The sequence below is a fragment of the Calliopsis andreniformis genome, chromosome 6 (genome assembly GCF_051401765.1).
Source record: "Calliopsis andreniformis isolate RMS-2024a chromosome 6, iyCalAndr_principal, whole genome shotgun sequence".
NCBI lineage: Eukaryota > Metazoa > Arthropoda > Insecta > Hymenoptera > Andrenidae > Calliopsis > Calliopsis andreniformis.
The window spans coordinates 13,466,778-13,483,855 of NC_135067.1; the positions used below are offsets into that span (position 1 = coordinate 13,466,778).

At 40.2% G+C, this 17,078-nt stretch overlaps 2 protein-coding genes across 2 annotated transcripts in view; one reads left to right on the forward strand and one right to left on the reverse strand.

Annotated features, from left to right (window-relative positions):
• LOC143181139 (uncharacterized) overlaps positions 1–17,078 on the reverse strand; it is an 82,913-nt gene that overhangs the window by 31,215 nt on the left and 34,620 nt on the right. The window contains exon 2 of the mRNA XM_076381394.1: positions 3,231–3,320. The gene's annotated coding sequence lies outside the window, so the exon portion shown is untranslated. The remainder of the gene's footprint in view (positions 1–3,230; positions 3,321–17,078) is intronic.
• LOC143180083 (uncharacterized) lies at positions 1,587–14,236 on the forward strand. Its single transcript, XM_076379614.1, has 6 exons — positions 1,587–1,719; positions 1,791–1,842; positions 4,795–5,064; positions 5,313–5,407; positions 13,920–14,051; positions 14,117–14,236. Coding segments are annotated over exons 1-4 (456 nt in total). The 3' UTR covers positions 5,314–5,407; positions 13,920–14,051; positions 14,117–14,236.

Below are 17,078 nucleotides of genomic sequence, written 5' to 3' on the forward strand. Positions count from 1 at the left end.
TCAGCAATAAAACTCGCTGATGATATTGCAACATGAGTCTCGCAATTGACAGTATGCCTTTTTTCGAACCAAGTATGTAACTCTGTTGCAACCTGCAGTCTTCAACACATCATCTTTAGACATGCCACTTGAAACTAAAATATAATAAGAGTCTAATAATTCACCAAACTAAAAACAGAAGAAATCTTAACTATCAACATTCTAAGTATCAGATAGGCTAAGGATAGACGTTCCTAAGGTTGCACGAAGATTGTCATCAACAAAACGCTTACTCCAGGAAACCTCGCACATTTCCTTAATAGCATTTTAATGATCGAAAGAAAGCCAAGAAAGTTTTTCCACGATCTAGGAGAACGGTAAGAGTTAACGGTTTAGTAATCCAAGGATCGAAAGAAACGACTGAAGGTGGGCTCGTTTTGGTGATGCACTGGATGCACGCGATCCCTTGTTCGAAGCGCAACGATCGGCCAGGAACACACTTTTTCAGGATTTCCACGAGTTGACGTGGGCTAATTCTGTCTCTGCGCTCTAATCGCGATTAGACCCTCAATCGCACGAAAATCACAGTGCAGGTCGACGCGCGAGAAGCGGGCCGAGCTAGCGCTGACTGGAAAGAAACGCGAGCTTAATTCCTAGAGAATCGACTGTAATTAGATGGTCAAGCTGATTTCTTGCCAGGCAGCGTGGTACTCTGTCAATTCAGCTTGAAAGGGAAGCCTGTCTAGTTGGAGGAAGTTCATCGAGTTAAACAGAGCATAGAATTTACATTGCAGTCTCATTGTCGAATAGGTGCATGAATTCTCGGCGAACCCGCCGTGAATTGCGAAGTGCTGTCGGAGCCAAAAGTATGTGCGAAGTTTCTATTTCTTGCCAGCACATAATACAGGCTACTAGAAAACCAACTGGCGAATTGGAATGTGGAGATACGAGTGTATATGTATACAGGGCATAGTGCTGGTAGCGTTAGAGTAGCTAAGGCAAGATTGAAGATTACAGATGACTCGAGGAACTTAGAAGATCTATGGCTCCAAGCGAGAGTTTAATCAAAGTGAATCGAAAATTATAAGGTATAGCAGAAGAATATTGTGGGGATTGGTAATACTAATGGAGAACAAAATTCTTGATCGTTCTTGGTAATCTTTGGCGAATCGTGGTAAATCTTGACAAAAGTCGAAGAACTTAGCAAATGAAAAAAGTTTTGAAAATTTCTAAGATTAAAAAATCGAAATGAGTAATTCAAATTTTGAATATTCAAAGATTTCAATACATGAAAATTTGAATATTTAAAAATTTAAAAATGTAAAAGCTTAGATATTTAAATATTCGAATATCTAATGAATATCTTCCAGACTGATTTTTATAAATAAAAACCGAACAAAAAATGTCCTCGATATCCTTCACTAGATTTAACTAAATTCATTAACCTATTAACGCTATCAACGCCATGATCTCAGTTGGAAGCCATAGAAGCCTCTGATGTTTCCGCTATCCCAAGCCTGATAGAGCAGCACGACCGTAAATAAATAATAGAATTTAGCCAATAAAAGCAGCTCAGCGTCGCTAAAATAGGTCCGAGCAGTGACCGCATGGTGCTTCGATCAGTCACGAGTCCACGCTTAATTGAACCTGTACATACGTGTTTGCGTGTGTATGCGTGCGCTCGCGCTTCCACGTGCAATTTTAATCTATGCGCGTGCCTGCATTCGACGTCGTACGCATGTCCCTAACGCGAAAACATCGGCAGACGCGAATCTGCTTGTCGATTCCTGAAGAGGTCTCCTCGAATTAAGATTCCAATCGCGAGGGCCTTCACCGAGGACGTGGACGAACAATTTCAGACTGGTAACTAGAAGTCGCGATCTGTAACGCTTTTAAATGAAACTGACCTTAGAGTACGCGTCGATTAATTAGTGTAAATGGCTGTTACAGTGGCAATTGCTAATGGTTGATTATTAACGAGAATGATAGCTTCAGGAATGAAGTGAGGAGGATAATTACAGAGATCAATAGTTTTATGCCGTGAATGTGCACAATTTTATTTCGACTAACAGCTCAAGCGAGCTTCGTAATTAATAGAATTATGTTACTGCTGTATTAACACACGATATTTACGGAAGGGAAACTGCAGTTGAAAATCGTGCTTTAATTGGAATAAACTGAATATGAGAGCGATATCGGAACGACCTGCTGGAATATTTCCAACTACCCAAGTATGATTAATAACTTTTAATTGGCACGAGGTCTTTATATATTTTCTGTAGGGTGAGTGTTGTGCATATAGTGTAAATAAAATGCTGCAGTTCGGTCAAATATGAAGCACCCATGCGAGAGATATGAGCACGAGCAGCGTATAATAAATCTGGAAGCGAGTGTCTAGTGATCTACTGAAACTTCTACAGATCTTGAGTTACTTATAGATAAAATAAAAATTTTTAAATACTCGAATGTTTAATAAGTTTGGAAATATTTATGAAGTGCGGTTTTTAATGTATCTTTCAAGTCGACAGATTTATAAAATTAATGGAATAGACGTTGTTCTCAAGTTTGAATAAAAATAGATCGACAGTTAGTATTTGATTAAATCGTTGATAGCTATTGAGACTCATTCTAAAATAATTAACCTATCAATTCCGAAGCTAGACATCCTTTCGAGTTAATTATCAGGATAATCTATACAGTAGTAGACATGCGCCAGTGATAGGAATATCAAACCAGTTCGCAAGTAATACTTCTTAATTATTAACCGATGTTCTCGTGTAACCTACGTCGCGTGTAGAATAAATATTAAAACGATACCTACTGGTCGAACGTTTCTACTATTCATCAGTCTGCGTATTTAACAGTCGACGTTCGTTTCTGGCTAGAGCCATCCAATTAAGTACGTTAAAAATAAGATTTAATATCTATCTGACTAATAAATAATCATGTTTCACACAATTATGCATAATTTAGTTGGCTAGGAACGTGATCGCGAATCTTTCCCCATAAAAATTGTTCCTAGTTTATTCGTTTTCCTGTTAATATTTCTCGAGTATCCAGACAGGATCACGATGATGCTGAATAAATTAACGTTTAAAAAAGGAAATAGTCAAAATGGAGATATGTATGTTGGAAATAAAAAAAATGCTTGGACATATTTTAAGAAGTATACGATTCCTCGAATATTTTTCTTTTATCTTTACTACTTTCTTAAATTTGCATTTTAGTACTGACAGTAAAAGAATACTCACAATGTCACTTCTACGTTGAACGAAATCCGACAGACGGCAGCTTATAGTATCATTATTTGACGTTTGAGTAGGCTTGCGTTGGCAGTGTATCTGGAACAGACAATGGAGTAAACGCATTAGTAAAAAATAGTATAATAATTTATAATCATTTTATAGTCATCAATCAGATGTACTGAAGTTTCTAATATAGGTAATACAACCTTCTTGAAATGCAGTTTAGGGTACTTCATACTAGTTTTGATTTAGCTTAAGGTACTTTAATTTAGTCCAGGTTTAATGCAGGGTAGTTCAACCTAGTCTAAGTTTAGCCTAGGGTAATCGAACTCAGACTAGATTTAACTTACGATAATTCAACCTAGTCCAGCTTTAACCTAGAGTAGTTCAACCTAGTCGAGGTTTAACCCAAGATAGTTCAACCTAAATCAAACTTAAACTAAGATAATCCATCTCAAACTAGGTTTAATCTACAGTAGTTCTACTTAGCTCAGTTTTACTCTAAGGTAGTTTAGTTCAGTCTACGCTCTACCCAAGATAGTTCATCTCAACCCAGGTTCGACCTAGGAGTAGTTTAACTTAGCCCAGGTTTGTCCTAAGGTAGTTCCACCTATCCTAGACTTATGCTAGCCTAAGGTAGAATAATTTAATCTAGATTCAGCTCCAGGTAGTTCATCCTCCTTCAAGTTCAAACCACAATAGTTCAACCCACCCCAAACGACACAATACCCCAAAAGTCTCCATTCCTCCCATCTAAAAATCAGTCTTACCACTGCTCAACCAACACATTAAATAAAACCTCAAACACACGTCAATCTACCTGCAACCACGTAACGAAACACTAAGCCAGCTCGAGTTCACCCACATTAAAACTCCACCTGAAAAAGTGAGTACCGCTAGCAAGCACAAAAGCCTAGCAACCTCCTCTACTTCAGAACCTGCGAAAAAACCATGGCGACGTAGCAGTCGTTTACCGAATTCCACGATTCCATCGCGAAACAAATTGCGATCGATCGATTGCAATGGAGAAAGACGCGGAATGGGCTGCTCCCCTGGGGAAACGGTGCACGCAACCGAAGAATGAAGTTTTCTGCTAGACAGAGGCCACCGGACCGTGACGCCGCGTTCTTTGCGCGACCGACGCCACGTTGAGGAACGCAACGTTCACGCGGGCACAGGGCACAGAGAGGGTAACGCGAGAGGGAGGAAAGGAGACGAGACCAGGAGGGGTTTGGCAGTGCGACAAACGCAACGCTGGAAATAGCAACCGGGGGTAGGGACTCCGGGTTATAGTTAGCTCCTCTTATAGTTAGCCGCTGACTAGCTCTCTGCAGAATGTGAAATGGGTCTCTCCTCTTTCTCTCTTTCTCCCCCTCGTCCCCTTTTCACCACGATCCTACTCCATCTCGCCCCCTTTCTCCCGAGCGTTTCTTTATCTGTCGCGAATTCACAGCCGTGTTCCTCCTTTCCCTCCCACCATCGGGCCTGCTGTATCAGCGACTCCCTTTTCATTCGAGTGGGCCTTAATCGCTTGTCCTTAGCTAACCGTTCTATCTCGCTTCGCTTTTAGGCACGTTGTTTTGCTCGGGTTTATTTCTGCACGGGAGTCTGCTGCATCGGGATCGTGGTCGCTCTTCTGGGCGTCTCTTGGCCCAGACTCCGCGGACGCCGAGCGACGGAATTTTCAGAAAAAAAGGAACGAGCTCGAGACTCGGGTCGGGAACGAATTCCACCGTCACGTTGCGAGAGTGTTATGGGATCTGGGACCGAGGAGGCTTGTCGCGACTCTGAGCGTCTGGGGTGAGCTAGTGTCCACGAGGGTCATCGAATTTCTCACCTGGTTCGTTATTCTTTACCTTCATGCAGGAAGGTTTGAGAAACTACCATTGCTTTGGAGTGGTTGAGAAATATATTTTTTTCTAAATTACTTCTGGTCTTTTATTCATCATGTCTCACGTTAAATGGTATTATTTTATCGTATCGACTAAGGGTTGAAATACAGAAAATATATAGTTTTTTAAAAAGATTCTAATACAGCTTGTCAAACTTTCTTTCAATTGAACAATTTCTTCCACTTTCCTGAGGAAGAGCTCGCAAGGCATAAAAGTTTATTTAAGAAAAAGAGGAACGAGGAAACCGGAAGGGAGATAACCGATTGTAAACGGATATGCTCGCATTAAAAGGTAATGTAATCAGACACGCCGTTTTAATTTATTTCTCAGGAAAAGAGCACTTTGTGTAATCGCTGCAATCTGTATAAGTTTTCATAATTTACGCTCCCGCACTGCATGTGCTTCTCGCTATTTATGCGCTCACGTTTAACCTGCCTTCGATTTCTCATTTAAATTGCTCGATCAGGGGTGGTGATCAGCGGTCGGCCAATGAAAGCAGTTTTCCCGTGCGTGACTATCTGGATTCACGTCGACAGTGCTTCCATTGGTACCGAGATAGTATATCTGTATCGGAGTTCTTCACACATGACTTAATATGTCAGGCAACAACACAGTAGTATCTCTATCAAGAGCTTTGAATTGGAAAAAGATAAAAATCCCATTCTCCTGATTCTTTGTACTGTTTTTTAAAGATTGACATGGAAAAATAGATAAATAGTTTAAGTTTCCATAGCTAACATAGATAAAAAAATATATCTCTCACTTACAACTAGTATACAAATTTAAGAAATATCATTCAAGTTAGTGAAAATTAATTCCTGAAGCACTTTTGTTAATTCACTCTCTTATAATATTTCTATGGTTGTACTCATTGGACATAATTGAAGGAAAAAGAGAAATCTGTAAATTAAAGAATTAGTAGAGAAATGGCTATAATGATTCTTCTTAAATTCTACAATGTAACAGTATCCACTCCCATAATTGAGACTAATTTCGTATCATATGTGTTAGTTATTATTATAACTCAAAGTCTCTGCAGTAACCATTCCAAACCCAAGCCCAATAACAATATATAACTCGTCGTTAGAAGGCAATGGCTGAAACCAAGCTAAAATCCATATTTTAGGCCCCATAAGTTTTCCCATCCTTAATTACGAATCCCATCAACCTCGTCCAACTCCTCAATCCAACTCCCCTCCACATCATCGCCAAACAAGACCTCGCAACAAATCCTACCCAGTATTACACGTCAAATATACGGACTGATCCAAAGTTACGCCTCTGGCCATCTCTCGAGGTTAATCCGCTCCTCCAATTATGCGGGGCCCATCCGCGGGGACTTTCACGAGAGGGCCAGCGTATCAAAATATAAAATACGAGCGTCGGCGCGCGACAAAATAATTAGCCCCGCGAAAGTCGTCGCGTTAATTCCATAAATCTCGCTGAAAGGATACTCGAAACTCGTGACTCGCTGGTCACCACCAAGACGTCCGCTCGTGGCTAACTCCAAATTATAAATAGACTGAACTATCCCATTTATCACCGCGAATAGAGCCGTAAATTTCGCCGTGTAACTGTTCTCACTTTACCATCTCGACTGGGCACGGTAAAAATTGCGTCCGTGCGCGAGGATACGTTGTAATCAGCGGCGATTTCAGGATCCCTGACCGACTGTGGCCCGCCACGTCAACTATCTTAGATTCGCGCTGGATAGTCTGTCCGTGTTAAATGGTCGCGGCATCTATCTAGATCCAAAGCGACTGTTTCTGGTAAAGGGGCACCGCGGTCTTCTCTGTTTCGCCTGGTCAGAGGTGCCGCGAAAAATGGCGAACCCTGATCAGCGATTTTTGCCCCTTTCGGGGCTGGGAAAAAGGGGCGAACAGCGAATTCCTGTTAGACGAGTTATCTTTCGTGTATTACGTTTCAGCGTTATTTATTGGCACGGGACACTGGTGTATAGTGTCTCTGTGTAAGGTACGTGTATTAATATTCAATTTATTTCCGTTTCTCGATGGTACTCCGCGCTGCTTCGTTACTCGATTATTTATGGCGATAATTGTAGCGGGGTTTATTACTCGAGCGGAGATTTCGTTTATAGGATTTGTTAAGGTTGCTTGCTGTGGAGAGTGTGTGGGGAGAGTGGATTGAATTAGGGTGGAAATGGAAGGATTAAGTGGAGAGGAGGGAGAAAGATTGTAGTAGTTTGTTCTAGCTGTAATTGCAGGCGTGGTAAAGGATTAATAATGCAGTAGATTAATGGAGTATATGAATAATGGAGTAGATTACATTGCTTCTAGTAGAACAGGTGTAAAGAGTTGAACTTGGATTTATTTGCAATGTTAAAATGCTTTCTATGGTATTTGTATTAAGAAGTAGGACATTTGTTGTGGAAAAGGTTTTAGACATCAATCCTAGAGAGCTTTTCCAAATTCTTTTAATCCTCAGTGCTATTCTACACCCTAGAAGTACCATCTTATACCCTCTTTTCCATTAACCCTCAGAAGGTGAATTTAGGGTTCCATTACCCTTAAAACTAGTTTTAGGAAGAAATTACATATGTAGAAAAACCCATTTTGAATAGTATACAATTTACTTCCTTTCAGTTTTCTGTATACTTGATACATGAAATAAGTGTATTTTTTGTATGATTCTTATACTGTCTGTACTATTAAAGTGCAGAGTCAAAGTGACCCTGCATTCATTGTTCGAGGATGACACAAGTTATTCCACTTCTAACAAAAATTTCTTGTAGCACAAATTTCCCTGTCATCAACAATTAACAAATGTCCAAACAAAGATCGAAATTCAATGTCTTCTCGTTTACCCCTTTCGAAAGTCCCCACGTATTCGACCCTTTCGACCTACCCGAGCGCAAGGGGAAGTGGTTACCAAAAAGCGAACGAAAATTACACGGTAGCCACGTAAACGCAGGGATCACGAAAAGGCGAAAGGCGAATAAATTTTCATCAGGCTATCGTTCAGGCCACATTACATTTTAACATTCGTCCATCACCTTTCGCGGATCGGTAATGATCGAAGCGATTACTTATGTGGCCAAATAAGTGTTTACCGCAGGCACTGTAACGTTTCGCGGCGTCCACCCATCATCAGCATATTTCAGAAGCTCCTTCTTAAGCAGCTTCGAGGCCCGTGCCCCGTAATAACGTGAAAACCGGCCTGCGTCCGACTGCTTGCAGCACCTACACGTCTCGACACACAGGCTAAATGAATGCAGTTGCTTATAGCTACTGGATACGAAGATTACCCCGAAGGTAATCCTGATCGCACGCCTCTCGGAAGGATCCCCCCCGAGGCTAGACTTCTCCTCGAGTTTGTCTTCCTTCCCTTCTTTTTCTCTTCCCCTTTGCCCCGTGTGCAATGGTATAGCCTCGATTTTTAGGGGATCGAGATTCTGCAGGCACGATCGACAACGTAATCGAGAGCGAAATTTTGTGGTACCAGATAAACTTGAAGCAGCTTATAGAATTTTCATATTTCATCAATAGTTATAAAAAGAATGTAAGATTCCATTCAAAAAATACTGATGATCTTAAAATATCGTGAGAAAATGAGCATGAAAGAAAAATTCTTTCCACGGTGACATGTAAACAGTCACTTCCTTAAAACAGTGCAACATTGTCCTGAGAGGTTGTCTCATGCAGCAATAAATGAAGCAGATATTTATTGCGATCCCATTTAGCTGGGATATCCTGCATCCAGAGAATGAAATAAATCTCTACTTAGACTCCATTCCTTCAAGAATATAAATCTGCAGTAACATGTCTAGCCTACAGGATTAGAACTAACATTCCTAGCAATAAGTACCATCAAGGACTCCTCTAAGAATACTTAACACCCACTCACGTAGCCTATAAAACCTGACGATCCCTGAACTCTCCTTCCGACAACAACAGTCTCCAATTCACAGCATTGAAAACTCCGCAGAAATCAATCCCCAAGATCAGATCCATACCACAACAGTCCATCCTCGAGTTCAGCCAAAAAGACCTCCCAGTCCAGCTGAAAGTTAATTCCATACCACTGTGCGTGTCACTCTGTCTCTCCTTTCTCAACCGCAGGCTCCGTTGTCCAGCCTTCAGCGGAGGCCGTTCTATTCGCAGAGGAGAGCAGAGGAAGCAACCGATTAAGTTTTTGTTCCCTCGAGAATTAGAGGTCGAGAGCGGGCAGAGCTCGAATGCAAAAGGCCGAGGGATGCCGAAAGGAGCGCAGAAGAAGAAGAAAGAGCTAGAGAAGAGGAGACGAAGGAGCGAAGGAGAGGAGGCAGAGCTGGACCGCCGAATGGACCAATTCGTGCACCTGTTCGACCAGGCCCGCTCGATTTCATAAAACGTTAACTAGCGTGGTCGTCACGGAACCCAGACGAGGGTCCGGCCTGAACAGGGCGAGGCCTTTGTTCTTCTTTTCCTGCCGACTAGTCGAGATCCCTTCGGCTCCCTCCTCGATCGATTGTACGCAGTTCATTATGAGGAGGAATTACGTTAATCGCGACCGAGACGGGAGAGCCTCGAACTGCGGCGAAAATCACAAGACGCCTTTAATCACTTTCATCAATGGAGGCTGGAGAAACGCTGGGGATGAGCTCTGGGAAGTGGTAGTTTCGATTATTGTGGAGAGCTAAATGAAGAGACTCGGGGGAAAATTTGAGTGGTTTTTTTTAATGAAAGGGGCGCTGAACCGCATTGAAATTTTTTAGTGAAAATGGTGGTTGAGGTTGAAGCTTGACGGTATTTATGAGAACGTATTTAAGGACGAATATAAGAGAGATGAGAAATAATAGGAAAACGAAGTATAGTATAACTCTTCTTTAAGTTACCTCATTTCTTAATACTTGAATATTTGAGAATTTTATTGTTTAAGTATTTTAAAGCAGGCGGTACACTAGGGGAACTTTCACCAAGAGCTTCAATTATCCAATCAACGATCTTTCGTTTTCTTAATGCTGCAGTTATAACAATCAGATTAGGATTCATTGAAGAACATCAAAAAGGCAACGCCATAAATCAATTTCCAAAAAAAAATGACTGTATACTATCCTGCATTTTCAGTATCTTGTAACGTGTCAGATGTCTCACTCGCGTGAAATATAATTCACCGCGCAACTTAAAATATATGAAATCACATTCCAATATTCGTTCGGGCCGGTAGTAATTAATCAAGGGAGGAAACTCGGGGACAGTAATCGATTTACCTTTTTAAATCGTCCTGACATGTACATACAGTTAACTACGAGGCACTGGAGTCGTATTTCCACTGAATGAGCATTTATATGCGGCCTTTTATCAGGCATTAGACATATTACGTGTTTCGATAAATCATTCCTCTCCGTTTGAGACGCGCTCCGATAGGACAGTCGCTTCTTATGGGACTGCTGTGCGTGTCAGCATAATACCTAGGTCCCAGTGTATCGTTTCTATCTTCTCTGCCACGCACGGCGATCCCGTCGCTAAGATAGCGGTTTTGTCGTTATTATTACACGAACGATGCTCCCCCTTTGTTTCTTAGAACTTAACAGTTCTTCCCCCTAGACACAGGAAATCCAATTGTACCACGTTCGGTAGTTAATGAAGGGAGTTCGAAGAATAATTTGACACTGGTCCTGGCCCGACGTGTGTACTTGTTTGACAAGGTGGATACTGGGTGGAACGGAATTGGTAGTATGTCTGAGTCGAAAGTATCGTCACTATCACAAATTGGTAATATGACTAATGGTATTAAGTTAATGAAATCTAAGGAAGGAATCAATAGGATTTAATTCATTTATGATTTGAACATTTTTTTCATTTCAATTTTTATGATACAATCTTCTATATTCCATTAGATATATTAACTAATAGTATATCCTTAAAAAATATTAAAACCATCACTATTACGAATTCAATGAAAGAGAAACAAGTTTGATGAAATATAAGTTTACCTTTGTTACCATACACAGAACTATATTCCGAAGTAATAACGTCGTTCAGATGCATGCCAAGTGTAGAGGGTTAAAGCACTTCAGGGAAATAAGATTTGCCGCGACTGCTGGAGGCAAATGCTCTTCACGATCAAAGGCTATGCCACCATAAATTCTGTCAGGATTACCAATTCAGGTTCAACGAAAATATTATACGCCTCATATGCAACGATAAAAAGAAGCATCGAGAAATGCGAAAAGACGACGACAGAAGTATCAACTGTTCAAAGAAAAACGCCTTCAGTTGGAGCTGCCAAAAGTATAAATACATACTCTACTTGAAATCACAGTTTGCGACCATACTTTTCTCTAAAATTAGCTGTACAGCATAAACAGATTACAATATAGAAAATTACAGTCCAATTAAATATCTCTGAATCCTAAATACAATTCCATACGCTACCCGCTATAAGTTTATTATACTAAAATTCTGTTGGATCTTTAATATGAAACCTCTAATTTTTAATTCTATTAAAAGAAACATAAATTGTATATAAATTTTCACAATCAAAATTATCAGCTTACTAGCTATAACATCACATTCACATGAATAACATGATCGGTATGTATCCTCTCAACAGCTAACTACCTCGGAACATTTCTATTCACAAGGCAACTGCTGTTTTCTCGATACGAGTAATATCCTCAGGCCATACTGAATCGAAGCCTTTCAGCTCGGTCCAGTGCACAAGTGGAGATCAAGCAGGAGCAAACGAATCGAAGTTTTAATTACCACTCCTCCGTGCAGTTAATAACCGCGAATGGATTTGTGACCTACTGTCAGCTACGACTTCATCACAGCGCTCGCTACCTAGAGAACGACACGACGATCCCGTAACACGAGTGGAAAACGTTAATGCGTTTCGACGACGTGATAAATCACGAAATATATCTACGAGAGGCTGGAACAGCGAACACCCGCGCAGAGAAAGACAAAGATAGCCGAAGAAGAGTCGCTCGCACGAGTACGTACAATTTCGCGGAGGAGAAAAGAAGATCGAAAGTCGAGGAAGCATGACGAACTGCTCGACGAAGGGGAGCACACACTTTCATCGAGCCAGGAAGTCTGTTCACGGATCATAAACGATTCTTCTGACAGGGTTTGTTTAAAGATGCACGTTTGAAGGTTTCAATCGAGGATGCTGGAAGTGAACCATGGAAGAAGCAATAGTTAGATGAAATCGATCTCTGAATAGAGGGACAGACGAGGATCCAATACACCAATTCCTATTAATTATATACTTTTTTTAAAGTATATAACTATGACTAAAAAAATTTATTCCGTACCATTGGGCTCTTGGTGTCGACTTGGAATAGACACGTCTTGCAACGTCGAACTTGGATCATGGTTGAATGCAGCTTCCTGAAATCCAGGCTACTTTATCAGCTTTGGACCTATTCCAAGACTAACACTAGAATTCCTGCTTCTAGTTAAGTTTGTTTCGGTTCTATTTCATAATTGTGTAAACCTGGCAGGTCAGAAGTCAGCTTATTGTTAGATGTAATATTTTTCGGTGAAATAATAATCTAGTATTGTTAACCATGTTTTGATATTCTTTATGAAATACAGAGGATCTGAAAATTTGTGTCCATAAAGGACGCAGAGTTTTGAATCAGAGAGGAATTATGGTTGCAATAAATAAGTATCTAGCAACAAGTTGAGCGTGTTAAAGTGATGATAGGATATAATCTGTTCGATCATTTTTCAAGGACTTGACTGTTTGAGATTTAGGACAACGATAAATGAGAGAGGTAGAAGCGCCGAGATGAGTTTAATGATGGAGATGGGGTGACTGATGAGCGATAATTAAACGCGATGTAGACGTCGAAGTATAATGCGAACGATAAACGTTGTTTTATTGAAAAGCTGTTGAATTGCGTGTGCATGACCCTAATGACAACTCACCCCTTATCCTTTTACATTTTAATACATGCTTAAAAATGCAACGATTTCCTACTACAGGGTATGTTCATTTCCTATTACTAAAACACGTAATTCAGACGTAGATATATTTTTAAATGCCAAGAAATGGATATTGTAGAAAGATAAGGAAACGAACTGTAATGTAAAGTTTCGGGATTAGCTTCTCTTAAAATGTAGTTACTAAATTCAGTAATAAAGATTAGCTCATCTTGAGCATTTAATGAAATTGTGAAAAAAAGCAAACCCATGTTATTATTAATTCATAGTTGGAATTCTTGTTGGAGTTCATTATTTTCTATCGAATTTTCTATTTCCACTATTACAACGTAACATGTGCTTCATACCACAATATAGATACTGACTCTAACGGAATCTAATTACGCTATCAAATACTTATTAAAAAAAGTGATAAATATTAACTGTTCATTGATGAAGGAAGGTATATACGTATTTACAAAAAAATCATCATCGGATATCCTGCTATATCAAGTTTAATGAATTGATGTTACAGTAACGTTTCAATAAAATAATCCCTGCAATTACAGTTAGCACAAGTTGAACCATCATATCAAGACCGCGGTAATCTGCTAGAATTAATAATTTAACTAGTTATAATGATTCCTTGATAAATAAAAGTCCTAAACTTTAATATTAATATACAGCAAGCGAATAACCAACATCTTATCTATAACATTCCAATATTACTAATATTCCCACACATTTAACACTACTAATCAACTACTACCATTAAGTTTCATACACAATAATCTACTTTTAGTACTTATTCGACTGACCAAAAAATATCGTCGATAAGTCCCGATAACTATTAAAAAATCCTAGAAAATTTTCGAATTAATCTAACATTTGATAAACTCAAGTAAAACTATCTTCTTTTCCCTCTGCAGATGCCATCGACGAATCAAGTCCCGCTGAAAGGAATTGCAGGAAGATGAAAAAGGTGATGCAGAAACGGTAGTGAGTGAGGGACGGTTCGAGTGATCGGTCCAGCGAGCCCAAGCTATCCCGAGACCATGAATGTATGTATGAGCATCGACGAATGATGCCGAGAGATTCGAAAATTATAATGTCCTACCTCGGCTAGCAGGAAGAGGCAAAGCATCCACGCTAGGCAACGCAATGGAGTACTTAAGACGGAAACGATGTAATCTAGCGAGAATAAGAACGACGGCTTCCTTTTGGTATCAAGTCGCCGTCCCTAGAGTTTATTACTTTGCTTAAGCGGAGAATGTAACGCGTGACTGTTCGGCTCCGACGAGTGTCCACGGCTTTACTTGTCGCGCCTAGGTGGAACTGGAATTCTTTGAAAGTCGAACGAAGCCTTAATCTTTTGCGTTTTGCACTGTAGGTACGTGCCTGCGTGTGTGTTTGCCTTTGACACTTTGTGGGTACATATGTAAACTGTTCTGTAGATGTAAGTTAAGAAATTGATTTTTTAGGACTGTCAGACATATTCTGAGAGTTTTAGTAGCTTGTGAGAAATGTGATAGATAGAGGCACATAGTAGCAATTTATGGGAAACTTGTCTAGTGTTGACACTTCTTATGTCTACTCTATCTGAAAATAAATCAAGCTTCAGAGACTTAAGTGGCAGAGATGAATGTTAAAAAAATGTTATACAATCGCTAGAAAGTGCTACCATTTTCTCAATAATACTACAATTACCACATTGAATGATGTCAAGGATACCTTCACATCCATACGCTCTATTATCAAACACCTTGAAGCCTGTTCAGATCTCAAAAAAATATTTTCATTAAAAGTGGAGCATATTTGCATGCAATTAGAAAGCAGAAAAAGATTGAAGACCGTACACCTGTCTCATACTATTCAAGCACCTTTTATTTGTTCGCGGCTGCTGGAAAAATGATCAGCAACACGCTCGATCGCTAATCACCTATCTCATGCATAAAACGCATTCCGTTTCGCTGCAGCTTGCGTTAGCTTATCTCTAATTCGATCGAGCTACTCCGATACCTACGACCCGATGGAAATTCAAATAGTTTTCCTTGGAACGAACTGTACTTCGCTACTGTCGGTAGCGAATGCCAATTTTCCGCTGCCTCGCCACCAGCGTTCGCCCATCTTCGAGTTCAAAGTGCGTCGATCAGGAATTAATAACACGGTTAGCCTGAATAAATACCGCGGTGCTTAAAACGGACGATGCACAGCGGGTTGTAGTCGTAGATAAATTGGTGCAACTTGTGTTCGCTATTCATCTCGAGCCACCATTCATTGCAGTCCATGGATGTTTATTAAAATACGGAGCACGGGATGTGGTTACGCGATATTCGATGTCTGCCAGAAGCTACTTGACTGGTTTCCTTAATCTAGCAAAGTAGATAGTCCCAGTAAAGTGATTTTATGGTAGACAGAGCGGAAATGAGAGTACCTCTAAGAGGAGAAACGAGAACGTAACTGATAAGATGAAGAATTATTAAAAAATTCTTTACGATTATGTTATTTATAAATTCTTCCGAAAATTCCGATGAAAGAGAATATATATTAAAGAAGATATTGCATAGAGATAATCCTACGTAGATGATAATTTTATGGGGACGTTTATGGTCACAGATTTATAGTATTTAATAATTAATTACAGATACATAGTAACGATAAATATGAACTATGAGGTGAACAGAAAGCTTGAATTTTATTTTTATTTAAAAATAAAACATTGTTGAAGTAGATAAATAAATAATATGCTAGCTTAAATTTTTTAAGACATATTTACTCATAGAGACCACAAGAAAAGTAGAAAAAGATCAGCAGAAATAGATAATTCATATGATCAAGTCTTCACAGAAGTATGTACGACGTACCGAGGCTTTACTTGAGAATCTCTCGACGTCTCATATAAAACAGAGGAAAAACAAAAATTCTTGCACACAGAATAAAAACACAGTATCAATACCTGCAGCGCAAAGGGTTATACTGAATCATACCATACTCAACTACAAATTTCCCCAACCTGAATACACAGAAGAGCCACAGTCCAACCCAGCTTGCGCAACAGCCATCGTGTCATCAGTCTGCAGGTTTCCCGAGCTTCGACATTGCGACCCAGAAAGCTCGTCGTTTCCTGAAGCCTCACGTCGACACCGTGTCCACGTGAGACGCATGAGGTACACCACGCATAAATCACGATCGCGTTTCCTCGTCGTCGGTTGATCTTTCGTCAAAGACCTGTTGCACCTGTTGACCGACGCGCGACGAGATAACCCGCGGGGTCAACTGGCACGCGCCGGCATTTTCCTTTTTATCGAGCCAACGAACGCCGCGCAATGCGCCTCCTCTAATTTACCTGCTGTCAGATAAGACAGCGCAAATCCAGTTTTCCCTCACGGCTGCTGGCAGCGATTCAGCCGCGAGGCAGCGCACGGCACGTGCGGCGAATAGAATTCAAATGCGTCGGCTAGAGAGAAATTCCTTCCGACGGGGATCGCGCGATATCTTGGAACTACGCTCTGACACGCCTAGCCTACGAATTTCACCAACTGCTGTGGCTAACGAGCGGAGCGCATCGAGTTCGGGGCACCGATTTGGCGCAGAGAGCAACGCTTCATCGCTGCTGTAATTTCTGACCGGAGAAAATTGCTGTAGCTGTGCTTCGAAAATGGGGAACTGCTTCAGAGACTCTAACACGTGTTCTTAATATTATACAATTTCTACCTAATGAAGAACATCACTGTACTGTTATCTTCCAGTTTCGATGAAGCTTAGTGTACGAGTGGTGGATCGAAAAATATTGGACACGTATTTTCTTGCAGCTTCTGACATTCATGTTTAAGGGGTGAAAACCAGCGCTACAATTATAGCTATTAGAGTTTTTTATTTTAAAGGTTCGCAGACCTAATTTTGAAAATAAAGATTCTGTACCATTAAAAAACTTGCGAATTCTATTAAGCACTTGCTGTAGTTATTGGTGAAAATTCTTTTAAAAAACCTTAACACTTACTTCCCTTTTTCGCAATTTCAGTGACTTATTACGAAACTTATTAAAGAAGCTTTCCAACGACATTTGGTTGGAGCACATGTTAACATAA

Excerpts from the sequence above, each read along its gene's own strand:
- LOC143180083 (XM_076379614.1), top strand. The coding sequence starts at position 1,587 with ATGGTGCTTCGATCAGTCACGAGTCCACGCTTAATTGAACCTGTACAT. Across the intron at positions 1,720-1,790 it reads GCATTCGACGTCGTACGCAT|ATTCCAATCGCGAGGGCCTT; the intron begins GTCCCTAACGCG and ends CCTCGAATTAAG. Across the intron at positions 1,843-4,794 it reads GGACGAACAATTTCAGACTG|GCACGTTGTTTTGCTCGGGT; the intron begins GTAACTAGAAGT and ends CTTCGCTTTTAG.